Raw genomic sequence first — 17,329 nt, forward strand, 5'->3', positions numbered from 1 at the left:
CTGGAATTGATTGTCATTTCCTTCTCTAAATAAATTTATTAGTTGTGTATTAATTTTATTGTGAAAAAATTATGTAAATATGCCAGATACAACTAAAACCATATGATATTTGACTATTTGGTGGGGGGGGCTATCATTTATTGTTACATGTGGTGGTGGTGGTTAAAATTTCTTACTTTCTTCTGAAGATCACCATGTATCTAATGTTTTGGGCCAAGACTAAAGATTGTATTTGTGTATCAGAGTCTTCTGGGTTCTTAACCTAGTTACTGCTATACCCAACACTCAGGCTGAATATACTGGTGTAAATCCCATTAGAGCAAAGACTTTCTCCTAGGATATTATTTTAGAGTAAAAGAATGCAGTATCAGCAATGTGTGTCTGAACGAGGGGTGACAGTGTTTTTCAGCTACACTGGGAAAATAGTCTGTGTGCATGTAGAACCCATAGCTATGATCATCTCAGCAGAAAGTTTTATATTAAGACTTCATGTCTAACTGGGAATTAAACATGATTCATTTTAATTAAAATGCATGTTAATAACTGAATCATTGAATTTACATTGTTATATAGGATTATTAACACTCAACCTAACTGAGCATTTAAATTCCTTTTTCTGGCTTAGGTTGGGGCATTGAGCAGAATCACTGGCAAGCCATAGGCCTTCTACACAGAGACCCTTTGCCTGCAAACAGTGGAAATGTTGCCCTGGAAATGTGGCTGAAGTTTCATGAAAATGAAACATGCAGCTGCCAGGCCCATCTGTGCCAGCCTTGTAAACCGAGAGCACCGACTTTATCATCATCGCCCTGTGCTCTGTGCGGTGCTGCCCAGGTGGCTGCCGTACGCGCACCAGAGCCAGGGGCCCCGAGACCCTGCCCTCCCTGCTGCACACTCTCTGTTCTCGGCTGCAACCCTTGCCACCCCCGTAACCTCTTCTTTTTAAAACACGGAAACTTGAATGTTGAAAATCTTGAGCCATTTTAAAAGGCTTTGTGCTGACAGACCACAGGGCTTTGTTGCTGGATTGCAGATTAAATATGAATTGGGGTAGGGTTGGATGAAGATTTCTTCCTTTTAAGCAGAAGGAAGAAACCCACTGCTTTCTAAGTCTCAGAATCCGTCAGTGTGTTATTTTATTACCTTGATGTCTATTTTTCATTATCTTCATGAATGGGTGTTTCCCATCTTAATGCACAGTATTTGCATGTGATAAATCAGCCAGTTTTAACATGGCTTCTTTGAATTTCCATTCAAACAATCAGAATTCTGATTTGAAATCACACTGGGCCAAATATGATAACTGTAAATCCATCTGAGTTGTAACGCTACCATCAGCCCATTAATTTCCAAATCTAAATAACTCAATCAACTATTGTGGAGGTGGAGGTGCGTCAGATATTTAAGAGAATGTTTATGATTCATAGCTTAACAGGAAAGGACTGACTGTGCTACATCATTTTTTTAAAGGCAATAATGCGAGACCAGTGATGTGATGCTGTTTTCTGTAGACTGGACAGTGGTGGAGGCCAGGCTACTCAGATGACCCCAGGAGCACCGGCTTGTCCTGGAATCACAGGGTTCCCTGGCAAGGGAAGCCAAGAGCATCTGCCTCAGAAAGGTGGATGGGAGCAGAGCCCCTGCAGAGATCTCTGCCCACTCAGCTCGCACTGCCTCACTCCCCTCTGCCTCGTATCTGGGTGTTCCCAGGGAGCGTTTCATCCTTCTGATACATCTGTTGCATCCACTCATCATCCAGTCGAGCCAGTCCACAGCACCCTGATGTCAGCACAGAGGAGGCCTCCCCACCCCCCCACCACCAGCCAGGACTCAAGATCCACCTTGGCCCAGCCCCTGGGCAGCCCTGCAGAGCACCTGGGCACTGTTGGCCTCTCTTCCTTGGTGTTTTCATGGTGTTTAAGTTAAACCTAATTAGACAGGTTCTCTCTCTTTAGGTCCACATATTCTTCCACATGTGAAGGTTTAAGCCAAAAAGTCTCTTATCAGGGTTTACTGTTTTTCCTCCCAAATGCCCCTTGCCCTCTGACCTTCAGTATGTCCAAGCTGAGTTTGGGCCAGATAAGTTGTATTCATGACCGTTTCTTTGTAGATTGAAAAGGAGTGAAGCCTTCTTTACTAATAAGGCTATATCCAAAATTCAAGCAAATTTTGAGCATATCAGAATATTTAGGATGTGTGAAAGTGAAAGTTGCTCAGTCGTGTCCGACCCTTTGCAACCCCATGGACTGTAAGTCCATGGAATTCTCCAGGCCAGAATACTGGAGTGGATAGCCATTCCCTTATCCAGGGTGTCTTCCTAACCCAGGGATTAAACCCAGGTCTCCTGCATTGCAGGTGGATTCTTTTCCAGTTGAGCCACAAGGGAAGCCCAAGAATACTGGAATGGAATCTTCCATTCCAGCGGATCTTCCCAACCTAGGAATTTAACCAGGGTCTCCATCGCGGGTGGATTCTTTACCAAGGGAGCTATCAGGGAAGCCCCTTTTTATTACCCTGTGTTTTGAATTTATTTGTTTATTTATCTACATATATAAATAAATTCAAAAAGTGGGACGATAAAACCAAGAATTGAATGATAAAAGAGTGTTTCTAAGAAAGAACCTAAGCTCAGTGAGGTGAGCTGGCTAAGTTACAATTTAGGGGGTTGCTTGTGTCGTGTAGGGATAGCTGGTGTGCATGGTTGACGCATGGTCATCAAGTCACGAGCAGGACAGGATCAGATATAAGAGCAGAGGAAGCCAGCAGTGTTTGTTCCAGACGATGGGAGTCACTAGGAAGAGGGAGGCCCAGACGACAGAACTCACTCAAAGCACCTGGAGGAAAGGAAGGTGAGGCTGGACTGTCCAGCACCGGGGCCCGGCGCAGGAGGTCGCAGGGCGGCTCCTGAGGGGATGGGGGTGCCTTGGCCCCTGGGCTGGCACCAGTTAGCACAACTTCTTAAGGTGCCTTTAATGGAACCTTTCCTAGGAGGTGTTTTCTTTTTCCTTCATTTTATGTCTGTGATTTATCCACCTAACTTACTGGAATTTCTGTTAAGAATTCCAGATACTCAGTAATACTTTTCAGAGCTTAGTGACTACTAACGGGTGCGTTGGCGCTCTGCAGATGAAGGAAGACAGCAGCTGCTAGGCCAGTAGGGTAACACACAAGCACAGTAATCAAAGGGACGTACACAAACCCCGAGATGCATGGTGTCGTTCTCCCAGTTCTGCCCTTTGGCAATTCAGCTCTGAGTTTCTTTCAGCCAGCAAATGAGGAATTAATTCAGTACTGTCATTCTGATTGTCTTGCGACTCTGAGAAAGAGTGGGACATTTCTGTTCAGGAAAATACTTGAAGGCATTTAATAATAAATAGGAGTGAAGGAAAACATATGAATTTCCATATTCCTGTGAGCGTCATTCCAAGTTTTGAATACCTCCTTTTTCTCCTTCCTGTTCGTGAAGCCGCTAATCATGTTGTGTTCCGATTAATGCCACGTGTGAGGGTTCATGACTCAGTGCTCGTGTGTTCCGAGATCGTGTCCTCGTGGTAGTCGTGGAACTAGAACGACACGTGTCCGGGTTTATCTGCAGCAGGGTGAGGTCTACGCCCCTCTCCTGTGCTCAGTCCAGTTACCACCCCTGTGACTCTCAGTTTGGGGGGTAAATTTCATGGTGTTCCTGGTGATACGTTACCTATTGAAGAGCTGCTTCTAGTCTCAACGGTGTTTCTGACATTTCACGTGGTTGATCACCTTCTTCTTACTTGCTTTCTGCGACCCACGGTCTTGACCACCTAGTTATCGCCTCTGACTCGAGCTTTTCTGTGCTTATCAGGGTCCCCTTGGTCTCTCTCCCTAACTGTGATCTCCTTTCAGCCTAACACACACTGCCTGAAGGAGGTCTCCCCTCGTTATCATGGACCCCACCTCCATGCTGGTAGCCACCAAGCATGCAGTTTCCAACCAAGCCCAGCCCTTCTGTTGGCCCAAAGCACAATGCCGGAAAGAATCAACTAGCTACCTCCTGGTTCTCCCATGGGAATCCAGTTCTCAGGTTGACTTCTAAATTGAGAGCTGCACTCATGAGCTCATGCGGGAATCCTTGACATTTTCTGCCTTTAAAAAAGTCAACGGGGGTATTTTCATACATTTTTATAATTACGTTTAAAATGTTTGCTTTGTTTTAAAATGACAAGATAAGAGAGCCTGCTATTTGCAAGCACTTATTTGCAAATAACATATTTTGCTTGTGCACAATCATTATTCTTGAATTAAATTGATATGTTTTCTTTCCCTTTGGGATATGATATTGCATGTATATGTGTAATAGGTCCCCTTTTTAATTGGCTTTTAAAGTATCTAGAGATATTTTTATGTGCTACATAAGAATCTGGATCCAGATTCCAGATCATTGTGAAGGTCCACTTGAGGTGGATTTGCAGAATCCCAGGCACAGCACTTCCTCCTTGACTTACGTTTCAGTGATCAAGCCTCACACGCTGCTGGCACTCAGAGCTACTGAGGTTTCAGCTGCTGGTGTTTCAGTGTTGTAATTTGTAAGTTTATTTTCATTCATTCCATTCATTTAAAAGCAAGGGTTCAGGCCTCCAAGTTTGGACTTTGTTTGATACTTTCAAATGAGTATTTAGCCTTGATTATCCCAGGCATGTGGATACCCTGCACTTTTAACAGAGGAATTTAACTTGGGTATTTAGGAAGACATTCAAAATAAAGATGGTAGAATTCACTGGTTCAGAAGAAAATACATTGTCATCTTCCACGTTGACCAGCAGTCTCCCCACCCCGACCCCACCTCTGTCCTGTGCTCACTGCAGAGAAGGCAGCATGCTGGGTCAGCCTCAGAGCAGGACAGCATCTGTTGCCCCCCGAAATCAGTCTGGTGGACCCTAGAAAGGGCAGATCTGCGGCCCCTGCTCACTCGTATGTTCGCAGCCTTGAGTAGGAGCCTGCTCTGCCTGTGCCTGAGCTGGGTGGCCAGGTCCTCCCTGTGAACTTGCCCCGTGCCGGCCGCCCACAGCCAGGCACTGTGTCCCCGTTTCTCGGTCCCCAGACTCAGGGTGTCTGCGGTCCTCAGGCCCACCCTCGGGAGCAGGTGGGCTCCACCCAGTACCCACTCAGTGGATGCTCGGGGCCCTCCCACACAGGAAAAGTAGCAGCTATGTACCCAGAATGGATGATTGATTGACTACATGGAGAAGAAACTCACATTGTTTTACGTCCACACCAGCAGCTGCCACTGCTCGCCTGTGAGCAGATGTTAGGCCTCCAAAAACCTGGCTGATAATTAAAATACTAACAGTGAGCCTTGCCCAGCTGCAGGTTCTGCCTACTGTAAATTCGATTTTAATGGTGCCTCTGTGCTGTGACTGAGGAGTAGTTTGCCTTTTACCTTCATACACAAGTGTCTGCAGTGGAGACAGTCGTCCACTTCCTCTCATCTCCTCAGGAAAGACAGGAAGATACTTTGAAACACAGGCGGTTGGAACATGCCTACAAAAATGAACGTGATCTTTTCATTGGGTTGGTTTGCTAGAAACACACAGGAGGCCAGTTTTATCTGCCATTGGCATGTGAACTCAGCCATGTTAAAGGAGGTCCACCAACGCCATTGACTGGACTTATTTGCGTGATTTTACCTTCTAAGTGCATGTAACGGTTACAGCTTCTGAAAAGGAGGCCTTGTCTCCTAATAGTGTGTTATCTCTACGGGGAGTTTTACAAGACAGGCAGAGGACGCTCAGGGAAAGGGCGTTGGGCTTCCTAATTTTCTGAGGCCGTGACTCCGGAAAGAAGGGCAGTGCTAGTCTGAGTTGCTGTCTTTAAGTCAAACAGAGACGGCCTTGCAGTAAGCAGATAAGGCTGCTGTTCCTCTGGAGTCTTCGAAGGCCTTCAGAAATGCCACCAGCCTAAAATCCCCCCTCTAGTTCAAGGCCTGAGCTCCAAGTGCAAGGGTGTGGCATGCGGCTTACCTTTCCTCAGTGGGCCACGAGCACACATGGGTGAGGCCAGAGGCTCGGGGTGGAGGGCTGGATGCCAGGGCTCCCAAGGAAACACACGTGTGTCCCAGGCGGGCTCCCCGCAGCAGCCAGGCCTGCCCCGACCCCTAGAATGCATGTGGGATGCCAAGGGCGCAAGCCTGGGCAGCCCCCTCCCTCCCGGCTTGTTCAAGACGTCTGAGCACTTTCTGCTAGGAAGCCCAGTGGGCGTTAGGAGTGCTCTTGGCGGGTAAAGGCTGAGATCAGAGCACTTCACCTTCTGACTTTAGTCCCATTTCATCCCCCTTGTGAATCATGATGATACACTTCTGCCCCATGGGCCAGATCTCCAAAGTTCTGGGGTCCCGTCCTGAGGGGTCCGCACCCCCGCGGCCTCAGCAGCAGGGAAACAGTTACCACGCCCGCCCGCCACGTCCGGCTCTGAAGCAACCTGTCTTCCTGAGGGAGGTTTGCCTGCATAACCCCCATTAGATCTCCACGCAGCCAGTGATCATCTGAGGGTCTGACGCAATACAGCATCTCTTAGGGTTTGTGACTTTAAAGGTAAAATATTGTCTTTTATCCTTTGTCACTCTTCAGTGCCCATGGAAATACCAAGGCCCATGGAGACGCAAAGTTAGAAACCTGTCTGTTCCTGTATTTCCAACTGGAGATAAAATTTATTCATGGTTTTTCCTGAGCATCTTAGGATTTCTTTCACGGGTCTTATATGATTATCTTTGACCACTACTAGGCCTAAGTGTTGTACTAGTGATAACTGAGGGGAAGAGGACTCAGGCTTTTGTTTCTTAAATCTGGGCCCTGCCTTATTGTACATATTCCCTTCAGTTAAACAGGTAGCTTATAAAATTGTGTTTGAATTTAGGTCAAAGCATCTCTCAGAAAAGATGTGGACTACAGTTAGTTTTTTACAGAATAATAACTTTTCTCTTCTTATCAAACAACGGCCTTCATGAACTTGAGGACAGAGCAGTGACCTTTACTGTAACTCTGTGACACAGACCTTTGTGTTTATTTGTGGCATAAAGCAGGTACTTACCAGGGTGCCTCTTATTTATCGTGTTGTGGTGTATTTAACACATCCTTAGGGCAGGGCACGCTGGTTTCAGAATGACCAGCACAAGCCTGAGCTCTGAAATACCTCCCACTTGTATGGCGGTCACACAAGCATGCCAGCATCTGAAGATAATTTCAATTTTGTGTCTCCAATAACCTCAGTATTCCTAATCTGGGTGTGAATTTTATTAACGTTGACCAAAATGCATTTCTAACCCTTGAAAATAATGAGACGTAAGGTACCGACCATCCTTTGTTCTCTCTCCAAAAGAAAAAAGAGAAAGATGGTGAAATTGCCATATTGTCATTTTGGTACATAGCCTGCTGCGATCATGGGCCACACTGTTTGTGATCACCTGCCTGCAGGATCGGGTCGGGGTTTCCTGCAGGGAGGTGAGGCTGCGGAGCTTTCTGCGTGGAGGGGACAGGGCCCGGCTCCCTGACTGTGCCTCTTAAGACTTCTTCAAGCTGGGCTGCAGGGGGCGCTGCTGGGGCCTTCGTGCAGGATCACCGGCATACCAGTAACTATTATTGTCCAGAAAATGACTCCATTACCAAGCAGTTACTGATATCGATGTGATTGGCTATACTGTTGGTGACTGCCATTTACGAATAATTTATTCCCTGGTTTGAAATTTCTAAAAGGTTATATTTCATTGAATTTTAATTTGTCATTTTTCCAGCTTTCACTTGAGAAAGTTACAAGCTTTTGTGACATTAAAATATGGCTCTAATTTATTAGCATAATCTGTTAATATTGTTTCATTTTAATAGACATTAAGTATGATTTCTTAACATTCTTGTTAAAATCACATCTTAAAACTGAAGTTGAGGAAAACCATACGTGGCTTAAGAATCACAGTGTCATATGTGCCTCAGATTTTTATATGAAAGGCATTACTTTTTTAATTGCATCATATTTGAGGTGCTTTGATTGTGACAGTGAGGCAGCCTAGCGTTTTCAAGCTTAGTACCCTCCCAAAATATAAAATGTAACACACACAGTGTCTGAGACATAACCTAGCGCTGTGTAACACCATTGCAGGAGCAGCTTAGAAATTTAAAATAAATGCTGGCTGGTGGTGGCACAGTGGCTCACGTCGGATATTAGCACAGGCTTCCCTGACGCAGCCGACATTTCAGCCGCACAAGTCTTTTTAATGCCATCTTTATCTGCTACACGATGCATGAAATCTACTTTCGGTTTTAGAACTGCTGGTGACCTCTGACCCCTTTATTGGAGACACAATGTGACCTTTCTATTGTCATCGGCTTTCATTCTCCTGAAAATTCCATGAATTTTTATTACAAGTTTTTTTTTAAGCCAAGCTGAGTCTTCAACAAATTACTTGACGCAGATGAGATGAAGTTGTTGGAGTGGGTGAGACAAGTTTTACAGCCCGCGCGTGAGCCGTGAGGAGCCCAGCCTCTGTCCTGCGATGTCATACGCCAGTAACTGCTGAGCCTACTATTGGATAAATACATCATTTTATGGAACATTGATTGTTCTATAAACCCAATGGAGTATTATGCTCTATGATCAAACCATTTAGATTGTGTGTAGAGCACAGAAAATGCCATATTCAGGATGGTACTAAAAGTGCCATTTGTGTATTTTATGGATGTCATTACAGGGGAAACTTCTCTCTGTAGGCCCTGTTTACGGCAAAATTTTTTAGTCTGTAATGACATTTTTCATTCACAACGTATGCCTTCAAGAGAGGGGGCCTTGTTTTATTTGTTTCATTCGAGTTTACTGCACAAATTCTGTACATTTTAATTAAATGTAAGCTTAACAAAAGCATAAGGTATTTATTCTATGAGAAAAAATGATGACAGTAACGAAAAACTAACACGTACACAGAAAGGAAGCAGCCAAGTACTAAACCCCAGTTGTGGCTTAGGTTGATGGCAGAGCAGAGCCACACACACAGTAGCAGGGGCGGGGGTGAGTCTCCAGCTTGACCCCCCTACCCCGCTCCTGCCTGGCAGGGCTCATGGTCTCAGCGCTGGAGACATTCCCTTCCAAGGGGATAAGGCAGGAGGGAGTGCGCTCGACAGTGATCTTCTGCAGAAGGGAGCTCATTAAAGAACAGTTCCCTGAAAACAACGCCTCAGCGCCCCTCACACACACACCCCCCAAAGAAAATTCTTTTTATTTCAACTGAGTTGTAAACTTTCAATGCATTTAGCTATGAGAAGGCAGTAAAATCCTTCTGTCCTTATGAAAGGAAACGGGCAGTGAGTTGGGAATGTCATAAACAGGCCCATCTCACCTGCATTTGCACCTTCTACATAAATCTTCTTACTGTCCTATTGGAAGCAGATCCAGAAAGAGCTGGTTTAGACCCTACTGATTAGCTACAACCAGCATACTGAAACTGGATGCTGTCTTTGATAAATACCAAGTGAAATACAAATATTATGTGGAGTATCCATGCTTTGTTAAAGATATGTGTGCAGTTTTGAAGCAGTAACGTGACTAAGCAGTTGTGGGTAAAATTGGCACAAACTTGCTGTGTTCCAGATACTGTGTCCATTGGGCCATTTGCATTGGTGAGCTTTACAGTTCATATTTACTCGAAAGATCTCAAAAATTGAAGTTGATGTGCCCAGTAAATTCTTGTTCATAGCTGGGTTAGAATGTAAAGTTACAGTAGAGATTCACATTAGTTTAAATGACACTTGAACTTCTACACAGCTCAACATTAATTCATTATGGACGAAATGGAAGAATCTTCAGTGGGTGAATCTTTTCCAATCTGATTGAGGCTGTTACATTTTATAGGTGCTATTTTTCAAAGCAGTACTGACAGCACTAGAAGTTATTAAATTGCTGAATCAAAGCTGGACCTGCGGCCGCATTTATGAACTGTGATGGAGTCGCCGGCTTGTGTGGAGCCGAGGTGAAGGTGCTGGTGTTGACGAGCTCCGTCACACTCATGGTGACAGCAGTATTTACCCACGTAGTTTACTTTAATGGTCTGGAAGTGGCTTAACCCACCTCCGGATTCAAATAAATTCAGTAAGCAGTTCTGAGTAGCATCATTATCAGTGCTCCCCAGGATTCAAAGGATAATTCTGTAACTTCAGTCCCGCTGCAGACTAAAGAAAGAGTTGCCTGGACGCAAGCATGTAGCATCTGCCTCAGGGAGCGTCGAGGATGGGGTGCTTGTGTCTTCCAGCTACAGCAGCGCCTCCTCTGTTAATGTCAGGGCACGATTCAGTCATTGAGTTGTGTCCGACTCTTTGTGACCCCGTGGACTGTAGCCTGCCAGGCTCCTCTGTCCATGGGATTTCCCAGGCAAGAATACTGGAGTGGGTTGCCATTCCCTTCTCCAAGGCATCTTCTCAACCCAGGATTGAACCCAGGTCTCCTGTACTGCAGGCAGATTCTTTACCACTGAGCCACCAGGGAAGTCCCATCAGGGTCGTAGGTCCTCTTCTCAATCAGTTAGGGGTGGGGGAGGGTGACTGGAAGGCTGCTTTCTTTATGTTTTGTATCCCTATTTCTTTTTTTCTCCTCCAAATTATAAACAAAATGACCTTGGAATTAAAAAATGGGCAGAAGCCAACTGGATCAGGTTCTGAGTGTGATGAAGACATGTGGAATGTTCCATTCGAAGTAGAAAAGTACAGGGAAGGAGAGGGGTCAAAGGGTTGCACAGGAAGAGCTTGGCAAGGACAGGAGACAAAAGATCAGGGGGTCCTCAGTTCAGTTCAGTCACTCAGTCACGTGACTGTAGCACTCCAGGCTTCCCTGTCCATCACCAACTCCCGGAGCTTGCTAACCCGTGTCCATTGAGTCGGTGATGCCATCCAACCATCTCATCCTCTGTCATCTCCTTCTCCTCCTGCCCTCAATCTTTCCTAGCATCAGAGTCTTTTCCAATGAGTCAGTTCTTCACATTAGGTGGCCAAAATATTGGAGCTTCAGCATCAGTCCTTCCGATGAATAGTTAGGACTGATTTCCTTTATGATTGACTGGTTGGATCTCCTTGCAGTCCAAGGGACTCTCAAGAGTCTTCTCCAACACCACAGTTCAAAAGCAGAAATTCTTTGATGTTCAGTGGTGTTCAGCTTTCTTTATGGTCCAACTCTCACATCCATACATGACTACTGGAAAAACCATAGCTTTTACTAGATGGGTCTTTGCTGGCAAAGTAATGACTTCGCTTTTTAATATGCTGTCTAGGTTGGTCATAGCTGTTCTTCCAAGGAGCAAGCGTCTTTTATTTTCATGGCTGCAATCACCATCTGCAGTGATTTAGGAGCCCAAGAAAATAAAGTCTGTCACTGCTTCGTTTCCCCATCTATTTGCCATAAAGTGATGGGACTGGATGCCATGGTCTTCGTTTTTTGAATGTTGAGTTTTAAGCCAGCTTTTTCACTCTCCTCTTTCACTTTCATCAAGAGACTCTTTAGTTCCTCTTCGCTTTCTGCCACAAGGGTGGTATCATCTGCATATCTGAGGTTATTGATTTCTCCCAGCAGTCTTGATTCCAGCTTGTGCTTCATCCAGCCTGGCATTGCACATGATGTACTCTGCATATAAGTTAAATAAGCGGGGTGGGGGGTGTCCTAGCTGGGAGAAAACTGGGTAGAGATGGTGACCCCCACCAACTGAGACTCAGGCCTGCATGGAGGGGTGGACACGGAACCTGTGGAGCACCCCACCCATCGGGCAGGCCTTCTGCTCCTGCACTGAGCCCATTTCTGCCCTCTTTGAGGAGTGAGTTTAGGAGGATTGACATTCAGAAAATGCCCACGTGATGAGGTTAAAGCACAGGGCACAGGAGCCCCCTCTGACCCTGACCCCGGCCATGGGGAGGCTCCCTCTGGCTTCAGGAGTTAGAGGGATGCAGTGGCCTGACTTCCTGAAAATCCTGACCAGTGACCCTTCCCAGCAGCACACTGAATGCCGGGAGTTTGCATTTTTAAAACTTCATACGTGGTTCCCAGTCTGGGGCCATGGCGTGCAGTCTGCCTATGAGCCCCGGTGTCCTCGTGGAGAATATAATTAAACATCTTCTGTGGATCTGGCCTGACTTGCTGTTCCTGCTGAAAGGCACCCCTTGCCCCCGGGTCTTTGCTTAAAGTGGATTCTGTATTGAAAGAAACACTTTCTTACAAAATGGCACCAATGCGGTATGCAAAATAGTTGTCCTATTTTTAAGGGATGTTAGCAACAATAATCAACAATTCTTAATCCTTTTTTCTCCTTTGGTAAGAATAAAGTGTGCTTCTTTTAAAAAGGACCTACATTTAGGGAGAGTGACTTGAAATATTTTAAATGTGTTTGCCATTGAGCTAAGAAAATACTTGAGATCGTTCAGAGCTCATTCTTTCACTTAGAGGGCTTCCCAGGAGGCGCTAGTGGTAAAGAACCCGCCTGCCAGTTCAGGAGACATGAGAGTCTTGGGTTCAGTCCCTGGGTTGGAAAGATCCCCTGGAGAGGAAATGGCAACCCACTCCCTTTGCTTGCCAGGAGAAGCCCATGGACAGAGGCGCCCTGGGAGGCTATGGAGTCGCAAAGACTGAAGCAAGTTAGCACACACTCACTTAGGAGGAAAGGAGGCGATAATAAGAAACTAACAGAGAATTAGGGACTTGAAGGAGAAAATAGGAGCTCTGTTTAAACAGTCTCTTTTTTATGAAAATGACTATAGGTTTCCCTCAGCTTTCCCTGTCGAGTTATTAAACAAGCCTCGCCTTTGTCTCAGATGGCCTGGGGGGACCGGTGTGCCGTGTTTGCCGACATTCTCCTCGCTTCTGCGGCCAGAGCCCCCTTTCTGTAACGGGAGGGAGGCCTGAAAGGTGGGCCTGATGCTCTCAGCCCAGCAGCAGCTCAGGGCTGCCCTGCCTTCCCTGGGCAGGCAGCGGGTGTCCACACTGCAGGGACAGGCACCGTCCGTGGGGACCGACAGCTGCGCCAAACCTCGCAGCCCGCAGGCGCCCTCTCCCCGGCCCCGCCCGCCCTGCGCTCTCCAGACCCCTGCTTCTGGCATGCGCCCTGGTCCCTTGGGCTGATCTCGTGAAACGATCGCAGGGTGCTCACCACGGGGAAGGCAGGGACAGTATTTACGGCAATAAACGCTGGGCCCCCACAGTTCTCAAACAGATGCACTCGCTTAACTTTCCTGATTAAAAACACTCAACAGGTATCTTCTCTGCACAGACTGTGGCCCATGTGCCTTAGTGCCTCCTACAGAGGGGGCCCCAACAGCCTGGTCCCAGCCTAGCCTGTGATCCCTGAGAGCCGGCCTGGCTACCCCCAGACCCCACCTCTGCTGCCCTGGGTGCTGTCTACAGGCTCTTCCCACTCAGACCAAGGGGAGAGCTTGGGTGTTCCTGTCCCTTCAGGCAGGCTGTGCGGCTGTCTCTCTGCAACTTTTGCTGAGAGTCCTTCCCCAGAGCCTGAGCGTGGTGGTCCTCTCCATGGTTTGAAGGGCAGCTGCGTACCAGGCGCTTGGCCAGATGTCACAGCAACACGGTGGGACCTGCTCCGGTTGCTCTGGGGGCTGTGCATGCAGTTTCCGGCCTGTGTGCCACCCCCGAGTTCCAGACGGCGGAGATTCTGAGTCCGTGCTGGGTGCCCAGCCGCCGTGGACTGCTCCCGGCAGGCTGGCCACCCTGCTCCCAGGCTCAGCACCTGACACGCAGCAGGGGCTCACACGCTTGGGGCCTTAAACTCCCACAGCTGGTGTTTATCAAGGGCACGTTTATAAATTCAATATGCAAAGCTTTCATTCTTCTTGTCGTATAAACATATACACTGTAAGCTAATGTTGGGACATGGAAAAAAGATTTTCCTTTGAGTTAAAAGGAAAATGCTCTTAACACCAGCTACTGGACATCTTATTAGAAATGACCATGACTAAGGAGATGCCTAGTATTCTTTTCACAGGAACTGGAAAGGGAGCATGGCTCTTGAGATTGTATCTGAACAGTCAGCCAGGGGTTCGGGCATCTTCCCCTCACAGCACAGCCCTGCTCTGTGTTGCTGGGAGCACCCCCGAGGCAGGCAGCTGGGGCATCTGAGTCATGGGTCATGGGGATGCTTCTGTTGAGGTTTTCCAGCTTCATAAGAACTGTCTGTCTTCTAATCCTAAAAGTCACTTTTCTAGGCTCTAACTGGTCCTTCTCTCCCCTAGGCATTGTGTCCAAGTCCTACGAATGCCGCCTGAAGGGCCAGGGAGCCACCTTCGTGGAGACAGACAGCCCCTTCACAGCGGCCGCGCTGGCGGAGGAGTCTCCGGTCAAGGACAGGCCGCTTCGGAGCAGCAGGAGGCCGGTGGCTCCGCCGGAGCCAGTCCAGCAGGTCATCATCATCCAGGGCTACGAGGGCGAGTTCGCCCTGGACGCCTCCGTGGAGGAGACAGCTGCGGCCACGCTGCAGACGCTGGCCCTGGCCGGCCAGGTGGCCCGCGTGGTGCACATCACCGAGGACGGCCAGGTCATCGCCGCGGGGCAAAGCGGGGCGCATGGGGGCGGCGGGGCTCCGAGCCCGGGCCTGCCGGAGCCGCTGGCCGACGGAGCCACGCAGGTGGTGGTCGTGGGCGGCTCAATGGAAGGGCATGGTGTGGACGAGCCCCTCAGCCCCAGTGGGGCTGTCATTCAGCAGGTGACCAAGCAGGAGATTCTAGACCTGGCTGAGGCCGGCGTCCCCCCGCCCGACGCGGCCTCGGCCTTGGACGCCCTGCTGTGCGCGGTCACTGAGCTGGGAGGGGCAGAGGGCCCGGCCGGGGCCGAGGAGAAGGGCAGGGCCGGGCCCAGGGACGTGCTGGTGCAGCTGCCGGGGCAGGAGGCAGCCACTCCCGCAGCCCCAGAGATCCATGTGTTCCACGACGGGCCGGAAGGCGCGGCCGCCGCGGAGCCGGTGGAGGTGCTGACCCAGCTGGTGCGGCCGGCCGCCGTAATCGCATCGCAGGAGCGCACGCAGGTGGCCTTCAAGAAGGTGGTGCAGGGCATGCTGCAGTTCGCTGTGTGCGACTCGGCCGCGGCCGGCCAGCTGATGAAGGACGGCGTCACGCAGGTCATCGTCAACGAAGAGGGCACGGTGCACATGCTGGCCCGCGAGGGCTCCCAAATCATCATGCAGGAGGCCGAGGCACGCGGGCCGCACGTGGACCTGGCCGAGGCGGACGGCGAGATCTCACAGATCATCGTCACCGAAGAGCTGGTGCAGGCCATGGTCCAGGAGTCCGGCGGCGGCTTTCCCGAGGGGGCCACACACTACATCGTGACCGAGCTACCGCCCGGCGTGCAGGACGAGCCAGCCGTGTACTCGCACACCGTCATTGAGGCAGCCGGCTCCCAGGAGCTCCTGCAGGCGGGGGCCGTGGTCCCCAGTGGAGCCGAACAGCTGACGAGCATGGTCATCTACACCCAGGAGGGCTCCCCAGCTGCCGCGGTCATCCAGAGCCAAAGAGACAGCGGCGAAGTCCACGAAGCCTGAGGCCGGGGCCCAGCCGCCCAGCGCTGGGCTGAAGAGACCGGCACATGAGGCTATGTGCCCTGCACCCGCCAGCGCGCGTCCGAGGGGCCAGGGATGGCCCTGCGCCGGCCGCGTGCACGGGGCGCCGGGGGCGCGCACGCAGGAGCGCAGCCTGCAGCGGGGCGGGGCCGGCCGAGGCGAGTCTGGTTTCCGGTTGGTTCTTCTGTTGTTGCTCTTCCCCTGTTCTACCCATTGTGCCGAGAAGTTAAGTTGTTTTCTGTTTTGTTCCCACAGTGTCTTCCCGTTTCAGTTGAGAGAGGACCGTGCCCTAGCCATGGAAGAGTGGCTTCAGACACGGCTGCCCTTGCAGTCCAGCATGTCCCCATTGTAACAATTTATTACATGTTTGGTTAAAAATTGCAGCTACGTGCGTTACCACGTCGAAGCAGCCTGCTCCTGTTCATTTTCCTGGAAATGTTAGGATCACAGCGTCCCCAGACCAAAGGCAGCCTGTTCATTTTGTGTACGCCTTCCTCCTCCAGACGTTGTAGGTGTGGTCCTTGCCCAGGTTGCTTCAGCTTAAAAGATTCCTCCTTAAGCCTATGGTTAAGAAAAGCCTTGACATTTATTAAACCTTAGTTAAGAAAACCCAATGCTTCTAATTTTGACTTAGTTTCATACAATAAAGTCTATATGAAATGTGCATTCTGAAAAATAGTTTGTATCAATATTTTGCTTTTATAACAAATGTTTCTTAATGTTGACCTCATTTTCACAGGATTTATCAGTGATTTATGTCCCTGTGAAAGAGCTGACATCAAACATCAGTGATAGAGAGCCATGCCCTGGCACCCGCAGAACTGTGTGTGCCTTGCTGTGGGGTCGCTTTCACTGGGGGTGCGAGTTAATAGCCAGGTGACCCGCTTCTTAATTCAATTGCTTCCCCTTCCAAAATTGTAAAACCCTCCCCTCCCCCAAATGGAAAGGTTGTTTTCTGTTTCTTTTTTCTTTGAAATAAACAGATAGCACTAAAAGAGAAGGATGACATTTTCTTTCCAGCAGCCAACCGATGGGGCAGCCATAAAATGCCAAGAGTACTTCTTCCTCGACGACCAGCGTCCACTCCCCTCTCCGCCCATGCTGAGTGTGCTGGGTTCTGCTGGCCATCTCTGTACCCCGGTGCTGTGTGCTCCACGTTTGGCCCATGACCCAGGCAGATTCTGGTGACAGTAGCATAGTCTGTCATGGTTCAGTTCAGTTCAGTTCAGTGGCTCAGTCGTGTCCGACTCTTTGTGACCCCATGAATCGCAGCACGCCAGGCCTCCCTGTCCATCGCCAATTCCCGGAGTTCACTCAGACTCACGTCCATCGAGTCCGTGATGCCATCCAGCCATCTCATCCTCTGTCGTCCTCTTCTCCTCCTGCCTCCAATCCCTCCCAGCATCAGGGTCTTTTCCAGTGAGTCAACTCTTCACATGAGGTGGCCAAAGTACTGGAGTTTCAGCTTTAGCATCAGTCCTTCCAGTGAACACCCAGGACTGATCTCCTTGAGGATGGACTGGTTGGATCTCCTTGCAGTCCAAGGGACTCTCAAGAGTCTTCTCCAACAGCACAGTTCAAAAGCATCAATTCTTCGGCACTCAGCTGTCTTCACAGTCCAACTCCCACATCCATACATGACTACTGGAAAAACCATAGCCTTGACTAGATGGACCTTTTTTGGCAAAGTAATATCTCTGCTTTTTAATATGCTATCTAGGTTGGTCATACCTTTCCTTCCAAGGAGTAAGCGTCTTTTAATTTCATGGCTGCAAT

At 48.9% G+C, this 17,329-nt stretch overlaps 1 protein-coding gene across 1 annotated transcript in view; it reads left to right on the forward strand.

Moving 5' to 3' along the window:
- ZNF407 (zinc finger protein 407) overlaps positions 1-16,219 on the forward strand; it is a 382,383-nt gene extending 366,164 nt beyond the window's left edge. The window contains exon 9 of the mRNA XM_040264363.1: positions 14,232-16,219. Within this exon, the coding sequence (XP_040120297.1) occupies positions 14,232-15,535 (1,304 nt within the window). The 3' untranslated portion in view covers positions 15,536-16,219. The remainder of the gene's footprint in view (positions 1-14,231) is intronic.
- The last annotated feature ends 1,110 nt before the right edge of the window (positions 16,220-17,329 follow it).

Source organism: Oryx dammah, unplaced genomic scaffold (assembly GCF_014754425.2).
Source record: "Oryx dammah isolate SB20612 unplaced genomic scaffold, SCBI_Odam_1.1 HiC_scaffold_22, whole genome shotgun sequence".
Classification (NCBI taxonomy): Eukaryota; Metazoa; Chordata; class Mammalia; order Artiodactyla; family Bovidae; genus Oryx; species Oryx dammah.